At 52.0% G+C, this 26,704-nt stretch overlaps 1 protein-coding gene across 1 annotated transcript in view; it reads right to left on the bottom strand.

The window, feature by feature from the left end:
- Positions 1-938: 938 nt before the first annotated feature.
- Positions 939-26,704, bottom strand: part of Abcc6 (ATP binding cassette subfamily C member 6) — a 48,897-nt gene continuing 23,131 nt past the window's right edge. Inside the window, exons 14-31 of the mRNA XM_087901491.1 lie at positions 25,679-25,766; positions 23,970-24,042; positions 22,762-22,888; positions 22,417-22,593; positions 20,709-20,876; positions 18,899-19,070; positions 16,193-16,268; positions 14,275-14,401; positions 13,362-13,569; positions 10,404-10,714; positions 10,053-10,252; positions 7,745-7,871; positions 6,459-6,560; positions 5,142-5,292; positions 4,182-4,336; positions 3,941-4,107; positions 1,789-1,983; positions 939-1,531 (exon numbers count right to left, since the gene is read on the bottom strand). Of these exons, the coding sequence (XP_087757617.1) occupies positions 1,423-1,531; positions 1,789-1,983; positions 3,941-4,107; positions 4,182-4,336; positions 5,142-5,292; positions 6,459-6,560; positions 7,745-7,871; positions 10,053-10,252; positions 10,404-10,714; positions 13,362-13,569; positions 14,275-14,401; positions 16,193-16,268; positions 18,899-19,070; positions 20,709-20,876; positions 22,417-22,593; positions 22,762-22,888; positions 23,970-24,042; positions 25,679-25,766 (2,733 nt within the window). The 3' untranslated portion in view covers positions 939-1,422. The remainder of the gene's footprint in view (positions 1,532-1,788; positions 1,984-3,940; positions 4,108-4,181; positions 4,337-5,141; positions 5,293-6,458; positions 6,561-7,744; positions 7,872-10,052; positions 10,253-10,403; positions 10,715-13,361; positions 13,570-14,274; positions 14,402-16,192; positions 16,269-18,898; positions 19,071-20,708; positions 20,877-22,416; positions 22,594-22,761; positions 22,889-23,969; positions 24,043-25,678; positions 25,767-26,704) is intronic.

Here is a 26,704-nt window from a genome sequence, read left to right as displayed (position 1 = left end):
CACTCAAACTGGGTGGTGAGAAGCCCAGGGGTGAGTTGCCACCTGGCCACTGGGTACCCGTATCCCCACTTTTTGGCTTCAGTTTCTTCTTTTGCATGATAAAAGTAGCCTTGGTGCTGAGACTGGCTCCTTGCCATGTGAAGAGCCTTAGAATGAGCTGCAGGCTATGCTAACAAAGGGGAACCACTCTGGGCTGAAAGGAAACCCTCCCAAACCCTGTATCAAGGTGGGCCATCCGGGATGCCTCAGAGTAGAGGGAAGAACATGCCCTGTATCCTAGAAGCAGGTAGGTTTCCCCTCCTGACCCCAACAGAGCCATTGCCCATGTATCAGTCAGTGAGTCATGGGTGGTACCAGGGCAGAGTGGATCAGTGATGCTGCCCCAGGGCACCATGGCAGTATGTGGAAATAACTTTACCATGACTATAGCAGGGCACCTCTGAGTAGAAGCCAAGGATACTGCTCACCCACTATCATGCGCAGGACCCACCAGGCCTGGCCCACGACCAACAGTGGCTGTGATGTTGCTAGGTAACTGGGGTGAGTCCAGGTGGGTGTTGGGACACACGCTTGTCATTCCAGCACTCTGGAGGCAGAGGCAGGAGGATGTTGAGTTTGAGGCCAGCCTGGACTACATGGTGAGAGACCCTTTACTGTTACGATTTTAAATAGGTATAGAACGGAATCCAGAGCTAGGGACGTAATGCAGTTGCTAGGGAGCTTGTCAAGCACACAGAAAGCTTTGGGTTTGAGACCTGCAAACAGGGTGTAGTGACACAGGCCTGCATTCCCAGCACTCGGGAGGGGAGGCAGGAACATCACAGGTTCAAGGCCATCTTCAGCTTCAAAGAGAGCTCAAGGCCAGCCTGGGCTGTGTGAAATTCTCTCAAAATTAATGACAACAAAAGCACTGGATATAGACAGAGACACACAAGCAATAGAGGAAACGTGAACACAACTGCTAGTGTCATTGTGCCACCTGATCTTGTCCTGGCATTGCACAAGCTGTTGCCCCAGAACAAAAAGGTCAGAGGGTCCTAGGGTTCTCCCTGGGTGATGTCTTAACTGCGTGTGAAATCTACAATGACATCAAAATAAGGAGCTAGGGGAAATGTGCAGACCATCACAGGCATCCAGCCTAATCGGCCTGGGGCAGCTGTGGCCTTGAAGTAGAACTTGGGCTGAGAGTCAGTATCTACTCTGGTTGTAGAGTGATCACGGCCTTGCTCAGGCCACCAGCCTGGACATGCCGGGTTCTTCTGGGTCTGGTATTCCAATCATCTGTCACTTTCTCTGCCATCTTCCTCCTAGAGAGGATAGATTGAGCATCGTGGGGAGTACCCAGTGGTCCCCGGGTCTCTGGCATCCCCAGCCACTGCAGGCTGAACAGTTGGCTCCAAGGAAGTTGTCAAGAGTCCCGACTCAAGCAAGGCCTGACTCCTGGGCTAGCCTGTAAAACAGGCCTTTCTGGGCCAGCAACTGGGCTGGACTGCCACTCTCTGCCACCTGTCCCTCATCCATGACCAGAACCCTGCAAGGAAGACATGGAACCGTTCTTAAGACAGTGGCTGAGGCCCTCATCAGCTGAGAACCCAGCTCTGCTTTGAATTCACTCCCCAGAAGTTTTGATTTTCCAAGCTGGGTCCTGCCCCTCCCGTCTTTCTGGATGTACAGTTCCTGGGCCGAATGCACCCTGAGCAGTGGACCGTTCGCCATCCACCTCAGGACATTTGCAGACGAACACATTCCACGCCTTCCTCCGCACCACTGCCAGGAGGGACGCCTTACCTGGCGCAGTCCATCACGGAGCGCAAACGGTGGGCAATGAGCAGAACTGTGCACCGAGCGAACCACTGCTCCAGGGCCGCCTGCATCTGCATCTCTGTCCCCAGGTCCACGGAGGCGGTGGCCTCGTCCAGGATGAGGATCTGGGTTTTCCGGAGCAGGGCACGTGCCAGGCATAGGAGCTGCTTTTGACCCACGCTGTGAATAAGTTGCATGGTTAGGTTAAGTCGGTGTCATCAGTTAGTATAGGCCTGTCTGCAAGCTGACCCTGCGGACAGCTGCCGATGGCGTCTGGGTATGTTGTCCCCACCACGAGGGTCTAAGTCTGCACGGTTTGGGGCAATCCATTTCTGGCTGGCTGTGGACAAGTCATTCACACCTCTGAGCCCTGGTTTCTCTACCTGTGGAAAGTCTGCTTTCTTTTTCTTTTGTTCTGCATGAGCATTGCGGGCACTTGGGATGTACATCTGCAGGTACATGTGTGTGCACGGGTGTGTGCAGGCCAGAGGCTGGCTGGCATGGGGTGGCTTCCTCAGTTACTCTCCACTTTATTCACAGAAGTGGAGTGTCTCCCTGAACCCAGAGTGGGCTGTCCTAGCTAGCCTGGCTAGCTAGCTTGTCCCAGGCATCTCCTGTCTTTGCCTCCCCAGCACTGAAATTACAGGTGGCTGCTAAGCCCACTTAGATTTACGTGAGTTCAGGGGATCTGAACTCTGGTCCTCACACTTGCCCACAGAGCGTCTATCTCCCCAGCCCCCATCACAACCTGCTAAGTGATGAGGGGTGTTTAGTGGATACCGGCCACAGAAGGTGGCTATTGTTCCTTTTTGTTTTATTTGTTTGAAACAGGATCTTAATATATAGCCCTGGCTGACCGGGAACTCACGACATAGACCAGGCTGGCCTCACACTCACAGAGATCCACCTGCTTCTGCCTCCTGAGTTCTGGGAGTAAAGGTATGGAACCCAGTCTTACTTGGTTTTGGCTTTTTGAGACAGTGCCTCACTATGGAGCCCAGGCTGCCCTCAAACTTGACCTCTTCCTGTTCCAGCCTCTTGAGTGCTAGGCTCCCAAGCCTGCACCACCAATACCAGCTCTGCACAACCGTGCTTCACACTGCAGAGCTGGACATCCAGGAAAGGCCAGGGCTGGACGGCAGCTCTAGAGCATGCCCTCGGTGTGCACGAGGCCCTATGGGAACTGACCTGTGCTGAAAAAAAAAAAAAAGAATGCTGCATCCCCCCAGCCCCTGTTTGTGTTATGTGTGCTTCATCCTTAACATACTCCAGCAAAGGGCATCACTGGGGAGATGGCTCAGTCATGGAAATGCCCGTTGTGCAAACATGAGGATCTGGGTTCAGATCCCCAATACCCACATAAAAGCTGGGCACAAGGGCATGGATCTGTGATCCCAGTTCCAGGAAGGCAGACACAAAAGGTTCCCTGGGAGCCTAGGAGAATTCACGAGCTTCAGGTTCAGCAAGAGACCCTGTCTCAAAAACAAGGTGGAGAGTGATAGACGGGACACTCAAGGTGGACCTTTGGCCTCCACACACGCACACACACACCACACATACACACCACACACACACACACACACACATACACACCACACACACCATACACACACATGCATGCACACATACATACCACACACACCACACACACCCCACACATACACACTACACATACACACCACACACACACCACACACACACACCACCACACACACACACACGCACGCATGCGCACATACACACACGAACACACACACCACACACAGTACACACACACCACACACAGTACACACACACCACACACATACCACATGCACACACACGCACACACACACACATCACTTAGCCACAGTGAATCTGAGATCAGAGTCAAGCATCAAGCATAGTGCTTTTGTAGCAAAATAGATACTGAGTGGGACAGAGTGTCTGTGGGCTCTTTGCCATGGGAAAAAGAACATGGCACAGAGATCCTGAGGCTTGGGACTGCGGGGAAGGCTGGGGACCTGTATGAGTCGACGGGGTTGAGAATCTGAGAAATTGAATGGGGTTGAGCATACTCCGAGAAAGTATGCTCAGAGCCCAGACTGTCCCTGTCCTGCCCACTTCATTCTGGTCTGCCACTGCTGGATGGCCATACCTCAGATCATCTCCCTGGCCCGCACACTCATACTGCAGCTGGCCGGGCAGGCTGACCACAAAGGCCTTGAGCTGCACCGTCTCCAGCGCTGCCCAGATGTCTTCATCTGTGTGTTCCTGAAGAAGGTCCAGGTTCATCCGTAGAGAGCCTGGGAACAGGACAGGGTCCTGGCCAGAGGGACGCTGGGTCAGAACAGGGCCATGCCAACGCTCCCTCTCTTTCCCATGGTCCTAGGCCTCACCTGAGGGATGATGGTGATTCGGGACCGCAGCGTGTGCAGGCCCACATGGGTGATGGGGACCCCGTCAATCCAGATATCACCCTCGGCGGCCTCCTGAAGCCTCAGCAGGCCCGAAGCCAGGGAGGACTTCCCAGCCCCTGTCCTGCCCACGATGCCTACCTGCCAGGTAACAAAGAGAGAGGCCCACACTGAGCAGGTCTGCCTTAGCCCTGAGGTCCATGCATACCCTCTTCCCCTGCACAGGACTTGTCTCTGTACCTCCTCCACTGAACGCGCCCCCTAATCACAACCACTCATCCCTCCATCTCTGTACCCCCTCCACTGAGCACGCCCCTTCAATACAGCCCCTCATCCTTCCACCTGGGCTCTCTCTAGCTCCTCCTCCTCCCAACATTTCTGCCCCTTACCTTTCCTCCATGTCCTAGCCACCTCCGTCACTCCCCATCCGTCCATGCAAGCCCTCCTTCACAGCTCCCGCATCCTCTTTTCTTTGCCCCCTGATCAGTTCATCCGTCCTTTCTTTCTAGTCATCCCACCCTCCTCGTTCTTTCCCACACTTCATCCTTTGTTGTCTGTTCCTTATCCATCCTTCCCGGCAGCCCAATATGCCCCTCATCCAGGGACATCAAGGTAGACACAGAGGCACATCAGGGTCTGGGAGATGGGAGTGAAGGAGCCGGGCGGTGGTGGCGTACACCTTTAATCCCAGCACTCGGGAGGCAGAGGCAGGCAGATCTCTGTGAGTTCGAGGCCAGCCTGGTCTACATTGCAAGTTCCAGGACAGGCTCCAAAGTTACAGAGAAACCCTGACTTGAAAAACCAGAAACCAAACCAAACCAAATCAAAATCCCCAAACCCAAAACCAACCAACCAACCAACCAACCAAAAACAGAAAGAAAGAACGCTGGGCAGCTCTCAGACTTGGAGCCTGTTGCCCACAGGATGTCGTGGGGGTGCCACCCACCTTCTCGCCTGCATGGATCTTCAGGGACACACCCCGCACAGCCAGCGGCAGCTCTGGTCGGTGTCTGAGCCCAAAGTCCCGGAACTCAATCTCTCCCCTAGTGGGCCAGAGAGGCCGGGCTGCACAGGTAGGCAGCCTCCAGGGAGCCTAGGTCAGGGAACAGGTTGGACACAGGTCAGAGGAGTTGTTCTAAGCTCTTCACAGGGGTCTGCCCCTCAGAGCCTCAGTTTCCCACATTCCACACTACACCTTCATTTGGAAATCACTCCAGGTCATTTGAGCAGCATCTTGTTGGTAGGACAAGGTCTCAGTATATAGCCTAGGCTAGTTTCTAACATGCTACATAGCCAATACTAGCATCTAATTTTCCTGTAACCCAGACTAGCCTCTAAATCTCTTTTTAGCCCAGGCTATATATACTCCAACTCTCTGTGTAGCCCAGAATAACCTCTAACTTGTTATGTAGCTCAGGCTAGATTCCTGCTTGCTTTATATAGCCAAGATTGGCTTCTAACTTACTACAAAGCCCAGGCTAGCCCCAATCTGCTATGTAGCCCAGGATAACTTAAAATTCTCTATCCAGAATAGCTTCTCACTATGTAGCTCAGACTAGCCTTAACTCACTAGACAGACCAGGCAGTCTCCCACCTAGCAACAATCCTCCTGCATTAACGTCCTAAGAGCTGAGATTTAGTTGTGAGCTGCTGTGCCCAGCTTGACGCCATGTCATTGACCTCGCTGCTCCGTTCCTGTGGAATTGCGTCATGAGAATCCTGGTCTGTCGGCACCCGCAGCTGTCCTGGCTTGTCGCTAGGTTAAGAAGTCACTGTGTCATGTGTCATGAGAACCCTGGTCTGTCCTTGGCACCCGCAGCTGTCCTGGCTTGTCGCTAGGTTAAGAAGTCACTGTGTCATGCGTCATGAGAATCCTGGTCTGTCGGCACCCGCAGCTGTCCTGGCTTGTCGCTAGGTTAAGAAGTCACTGTGTCATGTGTCATGAGAACCCTGGTCTGTCCTTGGCACCCGCAGCTGTCCTGGCTTGTCGCTAGGTTAAGAAGTCACTCTACCACCATTGTTCTTGGCCTGGTGACGGCCTTGCCCTGCCCTATGCCCCATTACATGGCTGGAGCATGGCTGTCACTTTCTCGTCACAAAGCCGAGGGAACGTCCTTCCTGCTGCTGCAGTGATGCTGTCACTACAGCGAGGCACTCAGCGAGTGACCTGTCCTGCTCTCTCGCGGTCACCCTGGCTGTCACAGCCCACAGAGATGCTGCTTCCTGGCAGGAAGGGGCAGGCATCCTCCCTCTCATTACCTCTTTGGGGATGTCGGTGTAGTCCTGCACGCGCTCCACCGCCACCATGCTGTTCTCCAGATCTGTCCAGCTGCGGACCACCCACTGCAGAGTCTGTGTCACCTGGTTTGAGAAGACACCTCAGCTGGGCTTCTCTGGGTCTCATCAGGTCTCCTCCCTAGCCAAGTGCCAGGGAAGGCAAAGAAAGAGGGACTGTAGGCACAGGAAGGTTGAGGACCTGGGCCCTCAAGGGTGGGACTGGGCTCTGGCCTATAAGACAGTGAATATAGAAAGCAGGGGCAGAGACAGGACCAGAGAAGGTGTCTGGCCTTTCCAGGACTCACTTAAGACCTGGGTCTGTGGGTTCCATTCAGGCATCTTCTACAGAGGGCTAGGCCTTCCCTGATGTCCATCCCACTGAGCCTCCAAGTGCCTTGCTGGGGCCAATGAGCAGTTCCGTAGCTGGCCCTGCTCTCATTCTTTTCCCTCTGTTGGCTCACAGGGACAGCCTGCCACATGCCCCCCATGGCCTCTCTTGTTGCCCAGAGCACTGACCCCAAAGGAGGTGACCAATAATTTATGAAGATGCTCTTGGAGTAACACCTTCAACTACTGCTGTTGCGCAGATGAGACGGGGTGTACATGCACGCATGTGTACAAGAGTGTGCAAGATCTAGGGTAAGATGGTGTGTGTAAGGAGATAATTGTGTGTAAAGGTGTGCAAGATACAGGGTAAGATGGTGTGTGTAAGGAGATAATTGTGTGTAAGGGTGTGAAAGATACAGGGTAAGATGGTGTGTGTAAGGAGAGAAATGTGTGTAAGTGTGAGCAAGATACAGGGTAAGACAGTGTATGCAAGGAAAGAATTGTATGTGTGTGCAAGATACAGGGTAAGATGGTGTGTGTAAGGAGAGAACTGTGTGTAAGTGTGTGCAAGATACAGTGTAAGATGGAGAGAATGTGTGTGTAAGTGTGAGTGTGTAGAGACTATGTGTAAGAGTGTGTGTGTAAGAGTGTGCAAGAGACTGTGTGTAAGAGTGTGTGTATGTGTGAAAGAGAGTGTGTATGTGTGTGTTTGTGGACAGGTATTCTAACCCAGCACTGCATACTGTCAAGCACTAACAATAAACACCCTACTGGACACCTCTCAACATTCTGCCTATCTCGCCTAACCGGAAGTGGCAGAGTGCTGGACCATTACTTGGATGGGCACACAGAGGGTCTTGAGCCACTTGCTTGAGATCCAACAAGGTTCCCTAGTGCTGGGCAGTGGAGAGCACTCCAGCAGGGGTGGGATGCTGGCGTACCTGGAGGGCAGCCGAGACTGAGAAGCCCACGAGGCCGGCACTCAGGTGAGCCTTGCTCAGCACAGCGCACAGAGAGGCCACGAACACCAGGCCGTTCCCCAGGAGCTCCAGGTTGGCAGCCAACCACCTGTAGAGGAAAGCAGGGCTCAGCAGGACCCACTTCTCTGGTCATGGTAGCCGCTCAGCACCCACTGGGAGCCCCACAATGGGACCTAACTGCCTTGTCCAACGACCCAGCCGAGGGCCTGGCACATGTTGGGGGTTCCACAGAGCTTCCTGTTTTGGAGACGTCCTCTCCCTGGTGGGTGTTTGGCTACATGTACGCATGTGTGTGCAAGTCAGAGGACAGTCTCATCTGTCATTTATAGTTTTACCTTCGGCACAGCGGCTGCGCCTTAACCTGCTGCTAGTTCAGCCAGCTATTCCGCCTGTGCAGTTAGGACCTGCTTCTCCGGCAGCGGCCCGGCCACTCAGGCTGCAGCCTGGTGGGAACTCTGTTCCCATAGGCACCGGCTCTGCCTCTGCTAAAGGCAGCAATAACTAAATCTCTATCATCCTATTTATAAATAAATCTTCAACTTCAAAGGCTGGGGTGAAAACCTGCCGCTCAGAGAGGCTGAGTAGCAACTAGCTGACCTTTCCCCTTGCTGGTGTCTCCCAAAGAGCACATCCTTCTGCTCCGCCAGACAAAAAAGCTGCACCACTCCAAATCCCTCCCTACACCTTTGCATCTATCTCTTCTCGGTGCCCTCCGATGCTCTATCATTGCTTTCTGTTAACTAGCTGCTAACTCGACTTCCTGATCCAAGGTTAATTTTATTTAATTAACGCAAATACAAACTCAGGGTTCACAGTGTGATCGAATGTCCCCCAACAATCATTCCTCAGGTGTCATCCACCTTGGGTTTTTTTATTTTTTAAATTTTGAGACAAGGTTTCTCTGTGTAGCCCTAGCTGTCCTGTAACTCATTCTGTTGAACTCAGATATCCACCTGCCCCTGCCTCCCGAGTGCTGGAATTAAAGGTGCACCTACCATCGCCCAGCTCTACCTTCCTGTTTTAAGACAGGCTCCCTCATTGGCATAGAACTTATCAAAAGAGTTAGCTGGCTGCCCAGTGAGCCTCAGGGACCCACGTGCCTCCACTCCAAGCCCTCTCTCCCAAGTGCTGAGATGATGGGCTCACGCCGCTACGCCTGGATTATTATTATTATTATTATTATTATTATTATTATTATTATTATTACCGCTACTCACTGGTAAAGTGAGTTTGAATGTGGGCCTGAGCCCACACCCTCTTACTTCAACCCTCTTACTTCAAAGGCAAGCTTGTTACTCACTTGTCCCTAGCCCTGGCCTTCCTCCTCGTGTGTGTGGTCAGCTCCAGGGTTCTCTCCTGGGAGCCTGCCCTGACTGTGTTTCTCTTTCTCTTGCACCCACCAACCTCCTTCTCCGTGCTTCTTTCACCAGACAAATCATTTAATGTCACCAACTGTTGTCACCATTAGGAGTCCTGGGCTCCACGGGGACAAAGATCTTGTTTTCTCTGTCTCTAGATCCAGTCCATAGTTCAGCATGAAATATGTGCTCGACAGTACATTCTGAACGGATAGATCCAGCACACACCTCTCACCGGGACCTGCTGTACCATTCTTTGTCTGCTCGTTCATTGTATAGATAGTGAGCAGGTATTATAAGCAGGCACGCTCAAGGAGCTCGGGACCTCGACTGAACAAGGACCTTATCATGTCCCTGCGAGCATCACATCTCCCCGGCTGCAAGGGGAGACGACACTGTTTCTATTTGACAGCTGAGGAAACCAAGGCTCAGCAAGGGCTGGAGCAGGACCAGGCATGTGGTACACATGTTAGAAGCATGCTCCTTGGAATGGCTGAATCCTCAAAGCTGCCCGAGTGTGAGAGCAGTTGAGTGAGCGAGGCTCAGAGAGGTCGGGTAACATGTCCAGCGTCTACCTGCTTGAAAATGGCCGAGCCAGAAGTCGACCCCATATCGTGCTCTTGTTTAGTCCCCAAAGGAGATTAAGGACATTTGATACCAGTTGCCTTGTCACCAAGGAAACAGAGGTTGGGACTGTTGGCTGGCAACCACACATCTGTTTGTACCTCCAACCCACTGGATGTCAGAGACCCTGTCTGTTCTGTGTGCTCAGATGGTCTGAGTGGGACCCAGCCTCAGACTGTCCCCAGCCTGTAGGACTGTACTCAAGCCATTTGACCCCTCTAACCATGCAGCTCAACCCTTGTGGGGAGGGGCTTTCCAGGTGTACTCTGATCCCAGGCTCTTCCTACCTGTCAGCCACCAGTCGTGGGAAACTGACCCTCTGGTTCTCATCCATAAGGGCGTCGTGCTGTGCCGTGAAGGGTCCCTGGGCCTGGAAGGCCCTGACTACCGGACTGCCCTGGAAGGTCTCAGCCATATGGGAACACACAGATGAGTAGCTGGCCGACTCCAGGCGTCTCAGCTGGCAAGATGTGGCCACATAGAGGCTCTGTGGTGGGAGGGGGGACAGGGACGCTGAGAGGGAGCTCTTAGAGAGCAAGGAGGAGCAGGTATCCTCTGTTGTTGGCCTGCTTGGTGGTGAGGTGAACAGAGGGCAACTAAGAGACCTCAGCAAGATCTGGGCTCTGAACTCTCCGTACCTGAAACCCAGCATAGAGGAGCATGAGCGGCAAGATGGCCACCATGGCCAGAGGCGTGGCCATTGACACCGCTAGGCCAACCTCCAGGAGGCCGAAGGCATAGGTCAGCAGGGACCTCAGTTTGTCCGGGATGTCCACATCCACTGTGTCCGTCTCCTTGGAGAAGCGGTTCAGCAGTCTCCCGACAGGCGTGCACTCGAAGAAGCCGATGGGACAGTGAGCTACATCCCACAGGAGGCTCCGGAAAAGCAGAGCCGAGGCTCGGACCCCTCCCAGGAACACAGCAGCCATGGAGGCAAACAGTCCGACAGCTGCAGAGGGGACTTTGAGTAGAACCTGCTGCTGGGTTGGGACAGGTCTCCCAGCATCCCGTGACTGTCGTATGACCTGATAGATCTACTACTGGGGCGTAGCATAGGGTCTCCCCAAACTCATGCCCACTCCAACCTCCAAATGCAACCTTATTTAGAATACGAGTTTCATAGGTACGATAAAAGAATACTCTAGATTTTGGGTGGGGACTGCACCTGTGTCCTTCTAAGAACTGGGCACAGACAGGAGGCAGATGCGCAGACACAGAGAGAAACTGGAGTGGTCGGCCACAGCTAAGGGAAATAAGGGGTCAAGAAGCCACCGCACGCAGAAGTGGCTGCGAGGGGAGGGGACTCTACTGTCAATCATGGTCTCACACTACAGTGAGGGCAGTCACATGACTCAACTAGCCAGTCAGAACAGACCAGCCATGTGCGTCACTGTGATTGGTTCATGAAGGTCATAAAGGCCCAGTCAGAGTCTTCCCTGGGGGATGGAGGCTGAGCTGGAGCAAAGTGCTGTGTGTCTGTGGGGGGTCTTGAGGTGGCCTGTTGCACACAAGGTACTACTGGGTCTTTGGCACCTGCTCCCAAGGTCTCCCCACCCCCGGCCTCCTCCAGGAACCAGCTCCTCTGATGGCTGGGTTGTGGGAGAATACCTTTCCTTGATTCTAGAGACTGTCCAGTTCTTTTGAGATGGGGGGTCTCATGTAGTCCAGGCTAGCCTTGGACTTGTGATGTAGCAGAGGATCACTATAAACTCCTGATTCTCCTGCCTCCACCTCTGGAGTGCTGAGACTTCAGGGGTATGCAACCACCCCAGTCCGAGGTAGCCAACATGCAGCTGCTTGCCACCCAAATGGGAGTTCAAGTTCATTCCAGCTTAGTTGATTGACAGCTCATGCTAGTGGATGAAGTGACCATTTTGAAAGTAGCTTTTCCCAGCCAATGCAGACAAGTTTACAGATAGAAGGGTCCCTGGTTTACAGATTATAAGAGTCCCTAGGGTCAGGGAGGCTCATGGCATCTTCCTGAATGTGGCTACAGTCCTAGTAAATCATGCTGAAGGTGCTTTGTGTTTGCAGTGCTGGGGACTGAACACAGGGCCTCACACATGCTAGGCAAGCACTCTACATTAAGCTATATCCTCAGATGCCCCCTTTTACTTAAAAATTACATTTACTTGTGTATGTGTGTGTATGTGTGTGTGCACACACATGTCCATTGCATAGCATGTATGTAGAAATCAGAAGACAACCCGTGCAAGTCTGATCTCTCCTTCTACCACACGGCTCCCAAGAGTTATGTCAAGTCAACAGGTTTGGAGGAAGCTGCCTTTGCGCTGAGCCACCACGCCTGTTTTCACTTATTTTGAGATATTATCTCACTAAGTTACCTGGACTGCCCTTGAGCCCAGGGTGGCCTTAAACTTGTAACTATCCTGTCGTCAGCCTCACAAGTAGCTGGGGATACAGGAGTGTGTCACTGTTTCTGACAAATTCAGCTTTCATGACGGGGCCAAACCTGCATGTTCAGCGCCATTTTCTTTTCACTGTGGCCATGTTTGAAATGTTGGGGAGTCGGGGGAAAGACAGGGGAGACTGGAATATGGAGGATGAGGTTCAACAAGGACACCATAGATGATCCTTGCAGGGACATGAATGCCCGGTAGTCCGAGTGTGGGGGTTGTGAGGACTGCTACATAAACCACAAAACAGTGCCACTGTACAAGTCAAGGTCCTTGATGCAATATGGCAGTATTACTTCGCAGCCTGGTGTCCATGGCAAAAGGCATATGGGAACCCTTTGTACCTTGCCTTCTGGCAGAGGTGAGCCTGCGATCACTTCAGGAATTATTGCTATTTTAATAGAAGGAGTTGAGTGTGCAGTTGCACACTGACAGTCCCAGCATTTGGGAGGGAAGTCGGGGATCTTGAGTTAGCGGTCAGCCTGGGCTCTGAGGAAAGACTGCCTCGAAATAAACAATAAATTGAGCTGGGCTGGTGAGAAGGTTCAGCAGAAGGACTTGCTGCCAAGGCTGATACCTGGGCATACCAACTCTGGGATCTGTGTGGGAGAAGGAGAAAACCCTCTCCTACAGGTGTGACCGCATGTGTGCTGTGGTGTCCATGTGTCTATGCACACACTGAGAATAATAAACAAACAAGTGTTTTTTAAAAGTTCATGAGAAGAAAGAAAGGAAGGAGGGAGGGAGGAAGAAGGAAGGAGGGAGGTAAGAAGGAAGAAGAGGGAGGAGGAAGGAAGGAGGGAGGGAAGGAGAAAGGAGGAAGGAAGGAAAAGAAAGAAAGAAAGAAAGAAAGAAAGAAAGAAAGAAAGAAAGAAAGAAAAAGAAAGAGGAGAAAATGGGGCAGTGATAAAGGTCAAAGAGAGTGCCCTGGGAGGGGTCGTGGCCTGGGTTTAGTTGTGATGAATGTGGCTGTCTGGAGGTTTGGGGCGAATGATTGAGACCATTAGCTGGCTAACTTCAGGGATACCTTCTTAGTAGGTGAGAGCTGTCCTCAGGCCCTCATTCCCTCCAGGCTGCATTAAGGACCTGGGATGGTTGCTCCTAGGATGTTCTGAGCAGACATCCAAGGACAGGAGGGGTGGAGTGGGGGCAGAGCTGGAGCTCACTGACACAGGGTACCTTGGAGACAGCCCAGGAGTCCAAAGACCCAGCCACGCAGGGCTGCATGCGTCTGCCGTCCATCCACGACCGGGTCATCAGCCCAGAGGCTCAGCCAGTAGCCCTGGCAGAAGGACGCCACTTGCTGGCAGAAGAAGAGAAACAGGGTGTAGGTGCAGAGGGGTGTGCCCACCGCCTTCAGGTAGCTCAGGTACGTGGTGGTCTTCACCTGTGAGACACACAGAAGAGGGATGGAGGACGGGGGATGAGGACAGAGTGAGTTGGGTCTAGGTCAGGTCAAGTTCCCAAAGGCATCGTTAGCAAAGCCTCACTGGGCATCTTCCTACAGACTCCCGCCTCGGGACCCTTCTGCTGTAGGTCCATGTAGGCCATGGGAAGCCTTAGCTACCGGCTGCTCTGAGTGGTGAAGGAAGGACAGGTGAGGGGTGCACACGTGGGTTAAGGATGGGCTGAGGACAAAGGTAAGGTGGTATGGGAGAAGAGAAATGATAGTATGTCTTTCAGATTTGGGCTTTCCTAGACGAGTGTTGTCATAGAGACAAGGACCAGCTCCTACACACCCTGGCTCCTTCATCTTTAAAATAAGGCTATTACTGCCTGGAGGTGATGGCACACGCCTTTAATCTTAGTACTCGGGAGGCAGAGGCAGGTGGATCTCTGTGAGTTTGAGGTCAGCCTGGTCTACAGAGGGAAGGAAGGAAGGAAGGAAGGAAGGAAGGAAGGAAGGAAGGAAGGAAGGAAGGAAGACAAAAGAGGCCATTATCACCTGGTTTTCAGGGGAAGGGGTAAGGTGAGGTGGGAGATTGTAAGGATTAAGAAACAGGAAGGTTAGAATCCCATTTGGCCCGTAGTAGGTGGAGAAAGGTAAGTGCCGCCCCGGTGTACAGACGGAAGCAGGGGCTCTGGCGGTTACCCGGCCATACTGTACGCTGTCCTCTTCTGTTGTTAATCCTGTCCCCTTAGGGTCATCCAGAGAAGGCTCTGCCTGTGCCTCTGAAGCGGTGCTGTCCTTCACAGCGGCTGACTTGATGGGCCCGAGCCTGTCATTCAGAGAAGGTCAGGACATGTTAGTGTATCCTCCCATGGGGGACCATGAGCACCTTCAGGGAGTAGCCAGTGAGCTCTGCAGTATTCTTTCCAACTCTCCTCAGGATGGGGGAGGGGAAGGTGTGAATTCACGGACGCGTGGGTGGACAGATGAAAGAAGGATGGGTGGATGCATGAGTGGATGGATAGAAAAATGGGTGGATGCATGGGTGGATGCATGTGTGGATACATGGGTGGATGCATGGGTGGATGCATGGGTGGATACATGAGTGGATACATGGGTGGATGCATGGGTGGATGCATGATCTAGGCACCATACTTCCCTCCTACATGGTACCCAGCTCCATCACTCTAGTCACACACGCCTGTCCCCTGATGCCATTCATGAAGCGAAGCGGTTGTCCGAACAGGGCACTCTGTCTTCCGGAGTTTCACTTTGGCCTCAGCTTTGTTCCAGCTTCCCCTTCTGGTGACCCTTAGGCTCAACAGTCCAGCTTGTCTGGAGGTCACTCTTTTTTTTTGCATTCTGATGCTAAAGATATTTGTATTTCTGTCATCTATGGAAGTGTGGACAGATTTAGCTGTTCTGTGCCTCAGTTTCCCTAGCTAAAAATGGGGCTACCTATCATTTAGTACCTGTTTGTTGTCTCCCTAGCATTATCAATCATTTACTATTTCCCATGAATCATATCCACCCATCCTTTTTCCTCTCCATCCATCCATGCCTCTTTCCTGCCCTCCCCACCCACCCAGCATTCTTCCATCTGTCTGTTCATCCAGGTAGCTAACCCTTCACCCTCCCATTAATCCATGCCTCTTCTCTTCTCCCTTCTGCTTTTTCGAGATAGGATTTCTCTGTAGCTTTTCAGCCTGTCCTGGAACTAGCTCTTGTAGACCAGGCTGGCCTCGAACTCACAGAGATCCGCCTGCCTCTGCCTCCCGAGTGCTGGGATGAGGGTGTGCGCCTCATCCATGCCTTTTTTCATCTTTCCTTCTGTTCGTTCATTCATTCATCCCCCCATCTGCTCTTTTATCCTTTCTTCACTCTCCCCATGCACACATCCGTCAGTTCATGCCTGAACATCTCCCTCCTCTCTTCCTCCCTATTATACATCCATCTCTCCATCCATTCCCACATCCACATCTATCCTTCTACCTGATCTTACTCAGCTTCCTGTGCATCACCCTGCCACTAAGGAGCACTCTCAGGGTGGTCAACTGTCATGATGTCAGAGGATCTGTCCCCACCCTCAGTATCCACAAGGCCCAAAGACCCTCAGCCTCCCTCGTACGCTCGCCCCCCTGCTGCTATAGAAACCCACACTGCCTGGGACATGGAGGCCTGTTGTTGTCAAAGTCCAGGTTCACAGTGAGTCACATGTGCCCTGGACACAGAGTGGTAGGAAGGGAGGCTCCCTCTTGGTGACCCCCATCTGTGGGCTTGGCCAGACTCCAGCCCAGCCTGCCCTACAGACTGGGAAGAATGCAGCCTAACTCCGTCATTTCCAGCCATGTTGAGGAGTTTTCCCGGAAGCTAGCCTGCCCTGCCCTACTGACTGGCTTCGCCCGCTTGAAGGACTTGTCTTAGAACTGGCCATGTGGAGCTTAGAGCTCTTGCTAACTGGCGGGTCATTTGGGGTGGATGACTAATCCATCACTGAGCCCATGGGGTATTCACAGGCAGCTCCACCCATGAGCTTGGCCGCCCCTGAGGTATGGCAGCCATAGTGGATCCGGCTTCGTCCTCAGCTTGGCCCTCTCTTGCTTGGCACCAGGGAACCCACCTTTCTGGTCTGTTCTTGGGCCTCACACTTCCAGGAAAACCTCCAAGGTCATCACTGGTGGCCTCAGCGTGTGCACCTGCAAGGGTCAGGGATATCAGTGAAGGGCACACCAGGGAGTCCAGATCCTGGCTGGGACACTCACTGCTGTGGTGCCTTAACCTCTCTGAACAAACAGTGCCTTACCTAGCGTGGTTCCCGCTGCTGCTCTGGCAACCTTTCCCTGGGGTCATGCAAAAGCAACGTTCATTTACCCTCATTCATTCATTCATTCATTCAGAAGATACTGAGCACACGCTATGAAGTTGGGAAAATAGCAAGCTGCCCCTGCGTCCTCATCACACTTGTTCAGGCAGATTATTGTGCCTAGACTGTTCTTTCCTCGCTAACTCACATGATATCTCAGGTGCCAAATTCCCCAGGAATAACCTCCCATCTGATGTTACCCAGGTTGGGCCAGAAATAAAAGCAGAAATATAATGGCTTAGCGCCAGACCTGTGAACAAGAAGTAGCTGCTATTATGGAACCACTGAAACATGGGTGATGTTTGTTACACAGCACTGACACAGCAAAAGCTGTCCAATACAAATGTGCAAGTTCTGTGCTCAAGGTCCCATCTCCAAGCCCACAATGACACAGTGAGTCAACAGTTAAGTGTTGCGGTGGTTTGAATGAGAATAGACCCCAGAGACTCACACATTTGAAGACATGGCCACCAGTTGTTAGAACTATTTGGAAAGGATTGGGAAGTGTGGCCTTGGAGGAGGGGTGTCACTGGGGGCAGGCGTTGAGAATTTTCAAAGTCTGAGTGCTTTTTTAGTCTCTATCTGTCTGTCTGTCTGGTGATTTGTGTCTCAAGATGTGAGCTTTTAGCTACCATGCCCGCCTGCCTGCTGCCATGCTCTCTACCATGATGGTCGTGGACTCCAATTCTTAGAACTCTAAGCCCCAAATAAACTCTTTTCTTCTCTAAGATGCCTTGGTCCTGGGGTCTTAGCACAGCAACAGAAGTAATTAAGACAGTTTTTTTGTATTTGTATGTATGTGTAGGTGTGTGTATGTGGGTATGTGTGTGTGCATGCGTGCAGAGGCTAGAGGACAGGAGTGTTGTCTACCATGTTTTGTGAGACACTCTCTCACTGGCCTAGACCTCACTAATCAGGCGAGGCTAACGGGGCAGCAAGTCCCACAGATCCTCCTGCCTCAGTCTCGCCAAAGCTGAGACTATGGGCTACCATGCCAAGCATTTTACAGGGGTGCAGAAGATTAAACTCAGGTCCCCCTGCTTGCAAGGCAAACACTTTGCCAACCGAGCCATCTCCCCAACCTAGCACGGAGGGCCAATGCTGAGCAGATGTTTCTAGAAGAGGCAAAGCCCTAGACCAGGGGTAACATTAAAGCAAGGCTTGAGGACATGGGGGAGAGCAATGGCAAATGAATTCCAAAGCGTGATCTCTGGCTCCTGGTAGCTTGACTTCATGGCCCAGCACTGATGCCAACAAGCCAGTTTCTTAACTTGCAGGCCTCGGCTTCCCCATCTGTGAGATGGAGACAGGCACCGTGCTGACTCACTGAGCTGAAGCGAGTGAAGGGTTTCTCACTGTGTGTGTGGTGGTTTGAAAGAAGATGGCCCCCAGGGAGTGGCACTGTTAGGAGGTGTGCCCTTGCTGGAGGAAGCGTGTCACTGTGGAGGCGGACTTTGAGGTCATGCCCAGTGAGACAGATCACTTCCTGTTGCCTCCCCGTAAAGAAAGTAAAGATGGAGCACCCACAGCAACTTCTCCAGCACCGTGTTCGCCTGCACGCCACCATGTCTCACCACGATGATAATGGACCAAACCTCTAAAAATGTAAGCCGCCTCAATTAAATGATTTCCCTTGACAAGAGTCGCCTTGGTCATTGTGGTGTCTTCACAGCCAGAGAGACCTGAGACAATGTTCATGGCTGATGTTCCTTCTGGAGGTTTGTTATTTACCCTCTTGAATACAGAGGGACCCGGATCAGATGCTCTCTGTGGTTTCTTCACAACATCTTTAGCATAGACACTGGGTGGAGCTCCTTGAATTCTACTCTGGGGCTATGGACACAGGCCTCAGTGCTGTGCACCAGGACAGTAGTGGCTGCCCCCACTTTAGAGGGTCCTTGTGAGGATCAAATGAAATATTGTCACTCAGGGCTAAGGAGTGGCTCCATTGGTAAAGTGCTTGTCTCACAGGTATGAGGACCTGAGCTCCACCCCAGGACCCACACAAAAAACCAGGCATGGTAGTACCATGCCTGTAACCCCAGCTCCAGTAAGGCAGGGAGAGGATCCCCGGAGCTCACCAGTCAGCCAGTCTAGCTGAATCAGTAAACCTGGGTTGCAATAAGGTACCCTGGTTCTAAAAGCAAGGTGAAAATTCCTGAGAATGACAGCTGAGAGTGACCTCAGGCCTCCAACTACATATGCATGCGCACTGGCACACACGTGTGCCTACACACATAAACACACAAGAACCAAAAGTGTGGCGAGAGACACTGTGAGCCCCAGGCAGTGTCCTTGGCTCTTTGGGGGGGAGGGGTGGTCTGTCTGCAGGGCCAGGGCTGCAGCAGAGAGTCCCTCAAGACGGGTGTGGTCAGGGTGCTCCACCCACATCCAAGGGACCCTTGGAACCTGCAGAGGGCAGCCAGAGTCAGGCACAGAGATGCAGTGACGCCCAGTCAATACCTTCTCCTCCTCCTGCATGCTGTCTGGCTCCATCCAAAAGTCCCACGAGGGCTCCATTTCTGTTCAGAAGGTCCTGATAAGAGCCCATCTCTGCGATGGTCCCATTGACCAGCACCAGGATCTGGTCAACCTGGGGCAGGACGTGTAGCGTGTGCGTCACAAGGATCCGAGTCTGGGCAGAGCAGGGGCAGAAGTTACAGGAGCTGGAGTGTCCCCAAGTCAGAAAGGGGGAACAGGTGGCCCTTCCTGTGTACCTGCCCTTGTTCTGGAGAATACCGTGTCCAAAGAGAATAGTGGGGTGTTTCAAATCGAGAGGCATCTATCCCAGCCCCCAGGCCTGGTCTGGATTCCAAATCTCTACAGTCCATGTCCTGACCCCTCCCTGGGGATGGGGTCAGGACCACTCCCCAGGGTATTTAAGTGATCTCCCAAAAGAGGAACACATGTTCTCCCTTTCTTCCTCCCGGGGGTTGCGTTCCCACGGCTTCCTGGTTCCCCGTCAGGGCCACCTCAGAGCACAGATCTCCTATTAAACCTGGATATTTCTTAATTCGGCTTGTTTTGATTTGGCTTGATTGGGAATTTTTTTTTTGCGTCGGTAGGGAGCTAATATTACGAAATATTCCAAACAAAAGTGAACCTGTGAGAGCTTCCCATTCTGATGGGATGGGGCGATCTGAGAAACTCACCTTAAGATCAAAACAGAACAAGTGAAAATACTTTTAAAAATGCCTTTGGAGACAGGGTGTCACGTATACCAGGCTGGCCTTGAACTCATTCTGTACCCAAGTGTTCTAACTCCATTTCTGCTGCTGTGACACATTGTGACCAAAACAGTTTAGGGAGAAGAGGGTTTATTTGCTACACTTTCAGGTCAAGTTCATCACTGAGGGAAGTCAGGACAGAGCCTGGGGCAGGATCCCAAAGGCAGCCCTCCTTGCTCTTCCATGTGGTGCTACCTCCACTCAGGGAACTCCCTCACAGCCCAGGAAGTACAGCAGGATCCATGAGGATGCTGCTAGCTGGATGGCTCCCTTGCAGGACTATGCTTACCTGGCTTCATGGCATAACCCAGGTCCACTTGCCCAGGGCTAGTGGTAGTGGGGTGAGACTGTGGAGTGGGCTGGGCCTCTTCCATCAATTAACAGACATGCCCATAGGCCAATCTGATCTAGGAAATTCTTCAGTCAAGGCTTTCCTCCCAGTTGACTGGGCTGTGCTAAGTTAACAGTCAAAGCTGGCCAAGACACTAAGGATAACCTTGAGTTTCTGATTATCCTGCCTCCACGGCCCTGGTAGGATTACAGGCGTGTACCATGGTTGTTCACGTGTTGGGGATGGTGCTCAAGGCCTTGCACATGTAAAACTACCACCGAGTGGCAACCCTGGTATGGGAATACATTACACGTAACACACCAAGCACCAAGCACCAAGCACCAGAACTCAGCCATGAAGTGCTCCTCAGAGCTTGCTTTTTCCTCCTCGAGATTACACAGCAGATGGAGCCCCAGTTCATGAACACCAGCTAGCACTATGAGAAAGAATTGCTACCCAGGAAAAAATCACAATCTTTAAAAAAAAAGTTAAATATGTACCACTTTGAGATCATCATAAACATATTATAAATAGTTTAACCACAAATTCCCTAAGAAAGAAATAAGGGTAAGCCACTGAGATTTGGGAAGCTGTTTATTACACAGCGTTGTTGCAGGGAAAGCTGACAGATGCAAAGAAGAAAACTGGACTGGAGAAGGGCTGGTTAGGACAGAACTCTCAGGACTTCCTCAGCTTCGCTTGGACGCACACTTACCGTACCCTGGAGCAGTCCACTGGGCCCGATGACCTGTTTGAAGACATGCTGGCTGACATGGGCATCCAGGGCCGCCAGGGGATCATCCAGCAGGTACACAGCAGCCTTTCTGTACACAGCCCGAGCCAAGCTCAGTCGCTGCTTCTGGCCCCCAGAAAGATTCATGCCCTGGGAACATGAGACAGGGACTCAAATACACATCTGCTGGTGACATCAGAATGACTGGGTGGCCAGGAGAGGGTGGCGCATGCTTTCAATCCCAGCACTTGGGAGGCAGAGGCAGGCGGATCTCTGTGAGTTCCAGGCCAGGTTGGTCTACAGAGCGAGTTCCAGGACAGCCAGGGCTACACAGAGAAACTTTGTCTCAAAAAACAAAACAAAACAAACACAAAAAACCCAGCATGACATAGGTGAGGGACAGGCCTGCTTATTCAGGGAGAGCACAAGGCACCTGCTCTTGGGTAGCTGGCCTGAGCCTGCTTCTCCCCTTCCCAGCGTCCCTTCCAGAGATGCTGTTTTTTTTTTTTTTTTTCACTGTGTCTTCTCCCTCTCTGCCCGGTATTTCTTCCCTTTCCTCAACTGCTGACATGTTCCCTGAGGGTGCCACTCACCCCCTTGTCTAACTATCTGGTCCTTATTTTCATTCATTTACTGAGTGCCCTTGGCTGAGGGGATCTAGCAGCGAGCGCCCTGCTCTCCTGACCTTTCATCCAATGAACACGTGATGGGAAAAGGGGACAAGAGCAGGCCTGTCTTCAAAGGTGACGCAGGATGTGAGCCCTGTGTGTTCTATGGGGACAGCTTTCCAGCTGGGGCCCTGCAGGGTGAGCATGGTGGGGTCCCTGTAGCTGGAGAGAGCAGGAACACATGAGGTAGAGGGAGAAATGGGGTCACATCGGGGCTGTCTGGCGCTGCTCAAAACTTTGGCTCTGACTGAAGGCAATGGAAAGCCCTGAGAGTTCCGAAAGAGAAAGGGAGGGACTTGAACTCTCGGCACGGCCCTCTGTCTGCTGGGCTGTGATTGCTCTGAAGGGAGAAAGGATGGAAAGTAGGGGCCCGAGCCAGCTGTGGTGGCACATGCCCATCATCTCAGCGCTCAAGAGGCTGAGGCTGTCTCAAATCAAAAGAGGCTGTAGAGCTCAGAGGTGAAGTAGTTGCTCAGAATCTGCAAAGCCTCCAGCTTGATCCCAGTAGTGATTCCCAGTTCCCTAACCCAGGGGATACTCCACATTTTCTAGGATGGGACAGAGAATAACTTTTGTAAAGTTTGAGGGCCATTTGATGTCTGTACCAATTGCCTAGCTCTGAAGTAGTCATAGATCATAGGCAGTGATTAGATGATTGTGTCCCAATAAAACTTTATTTACAAAAACAAGTAGGGGGCCGGCACTTAGCACACAGTTTTCTGATTCTGTGTGTTCAATAGCTTCAGATGCCTGTGTCCTGTGTGGGGACCATCTCAGCTTAGATACTTTAGTGAGGCAAAGAAAGGCAAAGCAATCTGGCTAACATTACTTACTCAACAGGGCATTCTGCTCTCCTTTGTCTCTGTTTTATTTTTTAAAGCCAATTTCTTCTTAATACCGGAGCAGCTGCTGTATGTTTGGCTTTGAGCTGGGGCCTCCTTCACTACACTCTTTCTGTCCCTATTGTCCCTTATCATACTATCCCCAGGTCAGGAAACCATTTGGCCACAGGGGCTCCTTACCTGCTCCCCTATTGGGGTGTGAATTCCTGCAGGGAAGCTGGCCACATCAGGCTCCAGGGCACAGGCTTCCAGAACTTTCTGCAACCAGGGCAGGTCCAGCTCTTGCCTGAAGCACACATTCTCCACCACTGAGGTATTCTGGACCCAGGCCTCCTGGGGCACATAGGCCACGGAACCCTGAAACATGCCTCACTGTTGGTAGTTCATATGAGAGTAGGGGATTGGGTGCTCAGAGGGCAGGAGGCTGACAGTGGTTGACAGGGACCTGAACTGTGAGGGAAGATATGAGGGATCTCTGAAGACACATCTCAGTGGCCAGGGCAGGGAGGAACAGGGTGGCCTTACCTCAATGCTCACAGACCCTTCTACCTTCAACAGCTCCCCGAGAAGGGCAGACAGCAGGGAGGACTTCCCAGCCCCCACTGGGCCCACAACAGCCAGCAGACAGCCCTGGGGCACGGTGAGGTTGATCCTGACAACCCAGGGGAAATACAGCTCTGGAAGGCCAGCCTGGGTGTGTACAGAAGCAGGGAACCCCAACACACCCACCTCGTCCTGCTGTTCAGGCCTTGGGGAGACCATTAAGGGGACACACAGGGCCTTTCCTTCTCCATCCTTGTCTGGCTACCTGAACTGCCTTCCCTCTCACACCTGAGTGTGTCACATGTACACTGTGCCTGCCACACAAGCACTTACAGGCATGCCACAAACATTAGTGTACCGAGTCACATGTGCAGGCAGTACACAGATGTAAGTGCATGCATGGGCCCACGTGCACCACTGTATGCCTAGCCAGGCACACATATACATGCACACACAGAGAGGACAAGTTGTGATTGCTTGGCTGTTGTTAATAGCCTCTTGCTCAGGCCTTTGTCTCTGCCCTGCCTGCTCCTGTTCATCCCCTGCTGTCAGCCCTTACCCAGCAACCACAGGCTGGAGTTCCTCAGCGCTTAGTTCTGCTAAACACCCTACAAGGCCCAGGACAGTTCACAGGGAGGAATTCTCAGCCCTAAATACTGACAGCCCAAGACTGAGAACCTGGGCATGCTCCTGCCTTGGGGTCTTTGTTCTTGGTCTTTTCACTGTTCAAAAAGCCTTCCCCTGACCTCTGGACCCTCAGCTGGAATACCAGCCTTTCCATACTGTGGCCTTTGTCCCTTCCTGGGCCTCCCCCTGTCTCCAGCATCCAGGACAGAGTGCATGGCAGGCGCATGCCCAGTGGACACTCCCGAGTGTGTGGGCAGAGGCAGACAGAAGTGGCCAGGTTTCCTTTCTCTTTGTGGGCGACAATGACCTTGGAATTGACACAAGAGGCATAGAAGGAGGTCACAGCTGAGGCTGGGCCCCAAACCTCGCGTTAGCCAGGTTGGGAGCAGAGCAGTATCTCATGCCTGATGGGGGAGGCTCAGGTATACCTTTTCCCTCTATAGGGCTGTAGCATGCAAGAACCCTTGCCTCTCTGCACAGAAACCCCACCTAGCCTAGCCTCCAGCCCCAGGTGAGACACCATTTCTCAGAAGTCAAGAGCATTTCTTGATGGGGCTTCATACCCGTGCAGGCAGGGAGGGCTCTCCTGGGACCAAGCAAAAGTGCCATTGTGTACAGAAATTCGATCCTTTGAGGCTGCAGGACATAGGAAAATGGTTACAGGGGCTGATCCTGCCCTCCAGCCATCCAGTGTTCCGTGTTCGAGACCCGAGGCCTTTATTCTACTGCTAAAGCTTCAGGTTTCAGCTGGAGTCCTCACAAGGCCCTGCCCTGCTACCTGCTGACTTGGCAGTGACCCTGCCATAGTAGCATTGTAATTCTGGGACAGGCAAACCTCAGTCAGAGGTTCAAATCCTGCTTGCTGCTTTTTTTTTTTTTTAAATAAAGTTTGAACTAGGCAGATGGTTTATGTCTGTAATCTCAGTACCTGGGATGTTGAGACAGGAAGGTAATGAGGTGGAGGCTAACCTGGGCTACAGAGCAAACATGATGCCAGGTTGGGCTATCTAGTGAAGATCGCTAATAAAGTTATTTATTATAAATAATCTCAGTGTGCCTCTAATCCTGACATTTTGGAGGTGGAGGCAGAAAGATTGTGAGTTCAAGTCCAGTCTGGGCTACACAGCAAGTTCTCTGGACTACAATACCCTGGTACAGAACGCCAGAAAAGAGAGTGCCAGAGTCATGAGTCACGGTTAAACGCACTGGCTGCTCTTCTAGAGGACCCAGGCTCAATTCCCAGCACCCACATGCCAGCTCACAAACATGCACCTCCAGTTCCAGGGGATTCAACACCCTTTTCTGGCCTCTCTGGGCATCAGGCACTCACAAGTGCACAGACACACAAGCAAACCAAACACCTACACATAAAAAATAAAAATAATCCCCTGCCCCAATTTTAAGACAAAGTTTAAATAAATGAATAAATAAATACATAAATAAAATGTATTAATTTTGCATATGTTCTAATTGAATTGTGGTACTTAAATTAATGTGATCCCCGGGACAATCCCCTGCAGCAGGTGCTTGGATCCTGAAGATGGGCACTGAGGTTCCAAAAGGTTAAACATCAGAACTGGGGTTCAGATGTGTCCCTAGGATGGGGCGTCCATCCCAAGGGCAGGATTTTAAGTACTATGCAGGTATTTTCCAGATCAGCAGGTTGACCGGATGTCTCAATTATATTAAGCAGGTGACCGGCCATCTTCCTCCCTCCCTCCCCATCCTGCAGCAGTTAATGTCACATAAGCAGTAGGTGCAAGTGGCAGGACTGGGAAGAGGGGCCGGTTAACTAGAGCCTGGTTAACATACTGATGTTATGATCTGGGTCTTTTTAAAAAATAATTTATTTATTCTTATATACATCGGTATTCTACCTGCGTGCATGTCCATGTAAGGATGTCAGACACCCTGGAACAGAAGTTACAAACAGGTGTGAGCTGCCATGTGGGTGCTGGGAATCGAACCTTGGTCTTCTGGAAGAGCAGCCAGTGCTCTTAACTGCTGAGTCATCTCTCTAGTCCCTGATTTGAGTCTTTAGCTTAATAACATGTCCATGGCTCTCTCCCTAGACTTCTGCATAAGGGCAAGGACCTGGCACCCACTTTTGGGTGCCGAGGTGGCATCCCACAGTGCTCCACTGGTTGTCCCTGTACAGGTGGTAGAAGCAGAAACCTCACAACCTTGGGTATCAATGACATGGCTGGTGGTCGGGCCTGCATTACACGTGTTCTCTTTGTCCCACCCCTGCCCCACCCATCTCAGCACTCACAGCATCTGGAGGGACTTGAGTCTATGCCATTGGGGTCTACTTCTTCCAGACATAGGAAGGCAGCCAGCCGGTTGAAGGACACTCGAGCCTGGAGACACAAGAGTGGGCTGGTCACCAGGCCAGAACGGCTTTGGGTGGGTCCCTGGAAATGCCTGGGGAAGGCTTCCTGAGGACCCAGCACAACACTTTACATTCTCTTGGCGCTGGGATGGAGTTTTGTAGGTCACAGAGAAACGATGACCTTGACCGGGATGGAGACTTCTCTCTGCTCCTCACTCCAAAGCAGAGAGACTGGAAGAAGGAAGCCAGCTGCCTCCAGCTAAGGCCTGGGAAGAGGACAGTATGAGTAACTTCCAACTCTGTCCATTGGGGGCACCCTCTTGAGCACCCATTGCACACCTATCTAGGTGATTGGGGGTGACTGTTAAAATAGAGGTGGCCTGGGGGAGGGGATAGCACAGTGGGGTGAAGTTCTGGCTGTGCAGGTGTGAGGACCTGAGCCCCTGGAAAAGCTTGGCATGGCAGTCTGTGTCTGTCATCCTAACATCCGGAGAGTGGAGACGGGGAGATCTCTGGAACTCTCTGGCCAGCCGGTCTAGTTAAATGGATAAGCTCTGGGTTCAGTGAGAGACCCTATCTCAAAATTAAAGTGGGATAGAGAGAGAGGAATGATAGCTAGAACTAAGGAGTTTTGAAAAAATCATATGGAAACCTGCTATTTTAGAAGGTTCCATATGTGTGCATGCATGTATGCATATATATGCATTTCATTGGAGCTACCCTACACAAGGGATAAAGCTTCTCTCATAAAACATGTGTTACCCAATAAAATGCCTACTCTCAGATACAGTAATATCTCACCTCTGACCTAGAGAGACCCCTGAAAGCACAGTTGCTCTCGATGCCCACCAGAACTTGAGGGTAGAATCTTATTGCTGAAGGCACAGCATGCTTTGGTGTATAGGGCATGGAGAAACCAAGTTGGTACTGACTGGGCAGCTTCCTCCCTGCTGGCCAGCTTGTACG

Source organism: Myodes glareolus, chromosome 24, assembly GCF_982192425.1.
Source record: "Myodes glareolus chromosome 24, mMyoGla1.1, whole genome shotgun sequence".
Classification (NCBI taxonomy): Eukaryota; Metazoa; Chordata; class Mammalia; order Rodentia; family Cricetidae; genus Myodes; species Myodes glareolus.
The sequence above is the reverse complement of the archived record's forward strand: the minus strand, read 5'-3'. Positions and strand labels throughout refer to the sequence as shown.